This window comes from Argentina silus (genome assembly GCF_951799395.1).
Source record: "Argentina silus genome assembly, chromosome: 10".
NCBI classification, from domain to species: Eukaryota; Metazoa; Chordata; class Actinopteri; order Argentiniformes; family Argentinidae; genus Argentina; species Argentina silus.
The window spans coordinates 1465040-1472296 of NC_139664.1; the positions used below are offsets into that span (position 1 = coordinate 1465040).

Sequence of the window (7257 nt, forward strand, 5' to 3'; positions counted from 1 at the left end):
ATATTCTGTAATCTACCATTACACACCGAAACCAGAACCCCAGCACCCCGGCCGCCTGCTTTTGACCAGTTCTGGATGTCCGAAGTCTGAATATGCTGGTATCTCTGAATGTGCTGGTATCTGGTATCCCTGAATATGTTGGTTTCTCTGACTGTGCTGGTATCTGTGCTGGTATCTCTGACTGTGCTGGTATCTGTGCTGGTATCTCTGACTGTGCTGGTATCTGTGCTGGTATCTTTGAATGTGCTGGTATCTGTGCTGGTGCCTCTGAATGTGCTAGTATCTGTGCTGGTATCTCTTTTTGAATGGGGGACTTTATTCACCCGAAATGCATAAATGACGATGCTTCATTTTGTAGCCAATCAGAGTGTTGTTGCTAGGTAAACACCACATAGAACCCTTGGCACTCTAGGTGGGGAGTGTTCCGGAATTCTTTTGCAGTTGGTGGGTTAATGGGAGGATGCATTGTCGGTCTAAATGAACCCCATTATGCTTCCATGTTGGGAATCATTTATACACGGAGCCTTAGTATCTATCCTATGATAAGCAACATGCTCAGGACTTGGGGACCTGTTGTGTTGTGTGCTTTGAAAATATCCACTACCTTGACCAGCCACTAGATGGGGCTGCATGACTGGGTGCTCCGTTCCCACTCCTACATGTGCGTGTGTCCTTGTCGTGTTTTGTGTTTCCTTCTGTTTTTCCCTTACCTTGTCATTCTACATTCAGGTGTCCGTCAGCAATTGGCCATTCGTCCCCATCACTCATCTGTTCCTGACCAATCAGAGGGCTGTCCGTTTCCTTTAAAAGCTCCGCCGGACTTCGCCTCGGGAGTCGACCCATTTCATAGTAGTCTTGCGTTTGCTGTCGACTCGCTGTTGCCCTGTTTGTTTGAATCTCCGACGTATTCGTTTACATCTTGTTTTCTTTTGTTAGATTTACGTCATTGTTTACTTATTTTTTTCTCATAATGTGTCTCTCTGTTAATTGTACGCCATAGGGGTAAGGTGAATAGGTAAAAGACCCATGGGTTTACATTTCCACCACGTAGGCTCACCTCTGTTACAATTCACCAGGTTAGCAGTGGGTGCCGCCCCATGTATGTGTTAGTCTAGTGTAGCATAGCACTTTAGCACAGCCCTGATAGTATAGACTATTGCACTAGTTTAGGACATCACTTTTGTTTATGATTTCTTTGCTTTGGCACCGCTCGTAGTTCCCTTTTCTCCTTGGCGTGTGTCTTGTGTTGTGGTTGCCCTGAGGAAATAAATAACTCTATAATAGTTGAATTGTGGCCTGTTGTTGTTTAATTCCTATAATAAGTTCGATGTACTACCTTTTGTTGCGACTCCTCTACAGCCCCTAGACGTAGACGAGTTTTCATGTAGAGTCGTGACACTGGTGTAGATTCAGGCCAGAGGACAAATCCCTCCTCGTTGATTATCCTAGATAAGGACTGCATTTCAACCACACAGGTTCTTTACTAGTTTCAAGGTAATCTAATTAAGACATTCACTGGATGAAAATGTGCCTCCATCCCCTAAACCTAAACCTATTAATCTAAACCTGTTTAAAATGTCCTTACAAAAATGTATTTTTTGTCTTCTCAGCTGCATCCCTGAAAACGTTGTATTTGTGTAGTTGTTGTAAATAATGTGGATGCAGCCCTCGTAAAAAAGACCTTGATCTCAATGGGAGTCCCTGTTCAGTTAAAGGGTTCAATAAAATACTATTCTGGAAGTCCTTTCTGAACTGAGTCCCACAGGTAAGGGACGGGGGGAGATTTTGTGAGATTTTGTTGAGATTTTGTGTTAAAATGTTTTGGTATTGGTAAGAACTCTAGCAGCAGCATTCTAAACACGTTGTAGCTGCCTTAGAGCTTTTTTCGGAAGACCTGCAAGGACAACGTTACAATAATCTAGCCTACTAATTATAAAGGCATGTACAAGTCTTGTGTGGACATGAGTCCTCTTAGTCTTGCTATGTTTTTAAGGTGATAGTAGGCCGATTTTGTGACTGATTTGATGCGGCTGTCGAAATGTAGGTCCGAATCCATAATAACCCCGAGATTTCTGGCTTGGTTTTTGGTTTTCAAGGACAGAGAGTGAAGGTGTTGGGTAACTTTCAGGCTTTCTTTTTTCTCGCCGAAAACAATCATCTCGGTTTTGTCCTTATTTAATTGAAGGAAATGTTGGCACATCCAGTCTTTGACTTACTCAACGCACAGCAGATCTATGGGGCGATAGTCGTACGGTGATAGCGCTACGTAGATCTGAGTGTCGTCGGCATAGCAATGGTAGTCAATATTATTACTTCGCATGATCAGGATCAGTACAAATAATACACTAGATCATACTTTCATATATTCAATGTGATTGGTTTGTCAAATACAGCCACATTAAGCCACCATGAAAACACAATCACCACATTATTCGCACAATCAACACACCAAGCACTGCAGAGTTCTATTTCTGGAAACATGACTCCAGTAATGGTCAAAGTGGTTGCTGTTATATTAGGCAATTCCTGCATTTGTCATGATTCTCGTGGAACCCTACGGATTCCCTCAGGACAGGAGCTGACCATGGCGACGGTGGTACTGACTAATGTAGCGGTCCACTATGTAATGTTGTCATAAATTGCTACTGTATCTAATGTCATTGGTCACCGTAGTAATTTATGACATTACATGGTGGACGACCTTGGCATTATGCCGAAGTCTAGCTACAGTAGCTACCTCCCTGCTTCCACGAAACCCCCGCACACGTAGTGGGATTGACAGGTCTAACATGGTCAAGGCGAAATCGAAAATTCAAAGCAAGAAAGTGATGCAAGAAAGTAAATTAAATGGCAAAATGAGGCATTGCGATTATTCAATTTGATTGAGTATTTTTTTTATTTGTCACAAGTCATGCAATCACAGCAATCAAATGATAAACATGAGAACTGATTTGTCATTAAAGCATTTGCATTTAATTTTTCAATGTGGCAGTGTTGTACCGGATAGTACTTTGGAAATGAAAAGTCAGATTTTCCTTTTTCAATTTGGAAGGTGTTATGTGTACTCAATCATGAAAATTATAATGCAATTATAATACGCTTAGGTTGTGGGCTTGATTCCTGCTGGGATCATATATACTGAAATGTATGCACTCAATGCAATGTAAGTCGCTTTGGATAAAAGCGTCAGCTAAATGCCATATTTATTAACACATTACAAACACAGAACATTTATTAAAGGTGTATGATATTGTCATACCTGGCAGTATATTGTGTTGATATAGCAAACATCATTTGATCTAAGCAAATGTTTTAAAAGGCTATGGTTAGGGTTAGGGTTAGGGTTAGGGTTAGGGCTAGGGTTAAAGAGCAGCTGAGAGGAGTGTCTGCCCAGACAGGATCGGGAGGAGTAGGAGCAGTGTGCTCAGCCCGGGGGCGGAGGAGGAGGATCTTGGTGTAGTTAATTGTGGACTTGTGGTCGGGGGGCTGGTGGTCGTGGTGCTGCATACAAAGCTGTCATCCGCGTCCGTCCCATTGGAGGAGAGGGTGACGAAGCCCACACTGGCCCCGTCCACGTTTTCTGTGATCCAGCTCTGGAAGCGGGAAACCCTGGCGAAGACGTCCGGATACCCCACGGCACACGGCACCACGAAGTTGGAGATGCCAATCTGGACCCACGCCGAGCCCTGCTTACACTGGAGGGGGCCGCCCGAGTCCCCCTGGGGAGAATAACAATGTTGATGTTGACGATGATGATGATGATGATGATGATGATGATGATGATGATGATAATGACAATATTGATGATGATGATGATAATGATAATATTGATGATGATGATGATGATGATGATGATGATGATGGTAAACGTACCTGACATATTCCCTTGTCCAGCTGTCCAGCACACACCATGTTGTCAGTGATGGCAGCGTCAGTTGTCAGGAAGGCACAGCTGCACTGTCTGTTCCCGATGACAGGCACCTCCACCTCCTGCAGGGTCTCGGGGGGGTCTAGGGGGACTAGAGAGACACACACCGTCACCTGACTTGGATAACCATAAAAGTTATGATCTAAGGAATTTGGATTAATTTGAGCCAACCTGAGGTCAGGAAGAGCAGAGCGAACCAAAGCGACTTACATTGCAGTGAGTTCATACATTTCTGAGTATATATGGTCCCAGTGGGAAACGAAACCCACAAGCTTAGCATTGTTAGCACCATGCTCTACCAACAGAGGACCACATTATAATACAATAGTTCTAGTTTTAACATCCCGTCCGAATGACAGTTACACACGTCTGTGATATTTGCATCGACCAAGTGTTTAAACTCCACCAAAGTGACTCGATCCTCAACTTTTAAACTGTTCTGGAGAGAATTCCAGAACCAGGGAGCTAAAACTATTTCTACCATGACCTGTTCTTATTGTTGGGACCGTTAAAAGCAGGTGTGAGTGAGACCATAACTGATATTTATTTTCGACCTAATCAAAAAAGAACAGAGATAAAGTGTAATTTGACCCAGTATGGCCCAACCGGAGGTGAGGCAGTGAGTCACAACCCCCACCATAATGATTTAGTTTGATTTCTTTGATACAGATATTATTAGAATAAAATAGTTCTAGTATTAACACTCAGCGATGTATGTGACCAATACAATTTGATTTGATTTGTACGTCCACCGTAATCCTCGTGGTAGTACGGTCCTCTCACCGTTGTTCTTGATCAGGCCCCAGCCGGTGGCCCAGCAGTCGGTGCCGTTGTGGACCACGCTGCCTTTGCCCGCCAGGCACACGGGGCGGATGTAGTTGGTGAAGTTGACGGGCGTGTCTAACCTCATCAGGGCGATGTCGTAGTCAAACCTACTGCCGATGTTGTGCAGAGGGTGAGCGACGATCTCACGGACGGACCGGATCACCTCGTTGGGGTTGGAGTTACTCTGGTTCTGCTTACCCAGGTACAGGGTCAGGGTAAACATTTCGGGTAAAGACCTGGGGAGGGGGGGAGGGGTATTCACTATTAATCTGTCTGTCTGTCTGTCTGTCTGTCTTCATATCTATCTATCTATCTATCTATCTATCTATCTATCTATCTATCTATCTATCTATCTATCTATCTATCTATCTGTCTATATCTACAGTATCTATGAGTAGAGGAATCTATCTGTCCATATCTACAGTATCTATGTATAGAGGAACAGCTCTGTGACTCTGACCATGTTTGTCTCTAGTCTGAGTTCTACCGAGTGGTGTTGACGGTAACGGTAACGGTAACGGGATGTCGTGTTCTAACAGTCTTACTTGGGGATGCAGTGCGCAGCGGTGAGCACCCATTGGCTGTTGATGAGCGTGCCCCCGCAGCGATGGCTCCCGGAGGAGTGCACACTGACCTGCCAGGGCCAGCTCCCCTGGGGGGAGTCCTCCCCCCCGACAATGCGTGAGTTCAGGGGGGCCAGCCCACAGTCTGGTAGGGAAGGGGGGGGGGGGGGTTACAAGGGGTTACATGTGTTGTACTTATTATATACAAGGTCATTATGGTGTAGATGATAGTTATGACAGGTCATTATGGTGTAGATGATAGTTATGAAAGCCTGAGTTCCTGAGGTTATAGTGTCTCTCTTGCCAACCTTGCTAGACCCTAACCCTAACTAGACCCTAACCCTAACTAGACCCTAACCCTAACCCTAACTAGACCCTAACCCTAACTAGACCCTAACCCTAACCCTAACTAGACCCTAACCCTAACACCCATCGCAGTACAAACCATTCCTTATTGCCTTAGTAAATCATTTATGAAGTAACTGCAGCTTGTAAATGGTTGTTAATGCATAAACTGTATTCATAATTCCCTTAGCTACCCCAGACTTTAACTTCACCAGGAATAACGTCCTGGACATGTAGGGTGTAGCAGGTGTACCTGAGGATTTGGAAGTAGACACCCAACTATCTTGTTTGACAGTAGGCTTATCTCTCTTGCTGTATATTCAGGCTGGTAGTTATGGTAGTTATGGTAGTTATGGTAGTTATGGTCTAGGTATTATGGTCTGTTGAATGACTGGATGTCTAAGTGTGAGTAATGAAGAAGTAGAAAAATTCTTACCCTGAGCTCCTGAATCTGAGGGGAGGGGAGGGGAGACGAGGGGAGGGGAGACGAGGGGAGACGAGGGGAGGGGAGCCGAGGGGAGACGAGGGGAGGGGAGCCGAGGGGAGGGGAGGGGAGGGGAGGGGAGGGGAGGGGAGGGGAGGGGAGAAAAAAGTGTGTAAGTATTGACAGTAAACAGAGTTCGCTTGTGTGTGTGTGTGTGTGTGTGTGTGTGTGTGTGTGTGTGTGTGTGTGTGTGTGTGTGTGTGTGTGTGTGTGTGTGTGAATTGAAATGTCTTTATTTGGACTTTCCATATACAACCACTGCAGTTCCACAATAACTGTCCATTCTAGAATGTGTTTCATCCACTCATAATCAAGAGATTTACCAGAAATAAAATCCAAGTTCAATATAAACAAAAGAAACCAACCTTTCCCAGAGAGGGCGATGGCCGCCAATACAACCCAGAGTGTCCGAGCCGCCATGTTCCTCCACACAGATCAACAGAGCCTCTTCCACCTCCACGTCCGTCTGTCTGTCCAACCCTGCTGCTCCTCCCCACCTGACCCTTAATAAAGGCCACTCCTCTGCTGCTCCCCTCCACCTGACCCTTAATAAAGGCCACTCCTCTGCTGCTCCCCTCCACCTGACCCGTAATAAAGGTTGTTGTGTGGGTGGGGGGGGGGGTTGTGTGGGGTTGTTGTGTGGGTGAGGGGTGGGGTTGTTGTTCTATAAATTAAATGTGACTCACATGTGAATGAACTACAAATGTGAAACATGTGATGTTTCCGTCAGTGGCCTTTGGATGAGGTCTTATCAGACCTGTTATTCGCTTCCCTCCCACATAGAGACTGATAAACTTTCCCTGACATGGTGCATTATCATGCTGGAAGTAGCCATTAGAAGATGGGCCAATTGTGGCCATGAAGGGATGCACATGGTCAGCAACAATACTCAAATAGGCTGTGGCATTCAAGCGATTAGGTGTTCCTAATAAAGTGTTTGGTGAGTGTATATGTATATATATATATATGTATGTTGAAATTAATATGAAAATGAATTACATTTATATATATATATATATGTATTTCAACAACTTAAATATTTCTCTTAGATGTCATTGTTGTTCCAATTAAAAAAAAATAGGAATTCAGGCATCACCCATAACAAGTCTAGA

At 44.6% G+C, this 7257-nt stretch overlaps 1 protein-coding gene across 1 annotated transcript; it reads right to left on the reverse strand.

Annotated features, from left to right (window-relative positions):
- Nucleotides 1–3362: 3362 nt before the first annotated feature.
- On the reverse strand, nucleotides 3363–6565 carry LOC310810699 (chymotrypsin-like protease CTRL-1; the record flags this gene model as incomplete). Its single annotated transcript, XM_083678546.1, has 6 exons — nucleotides 3363–3719; nucleotides 3874–4019; nucleotides 4712–4989; nucleotides 5299–5461; nucleotides 6098–6112; nucleotides 6511–6565. The coding sequence occupies 6 exons, from the start codon at nucleotides 6563–6565 to the stop codon at nucleotides 3363–3365; spliced, it is 1014 nt and encodes a 337-aa protein (XP_083534672.1).
- Between the last annotated feature and the right edge of the window lie 692 nt (nucleotides 6566–7257).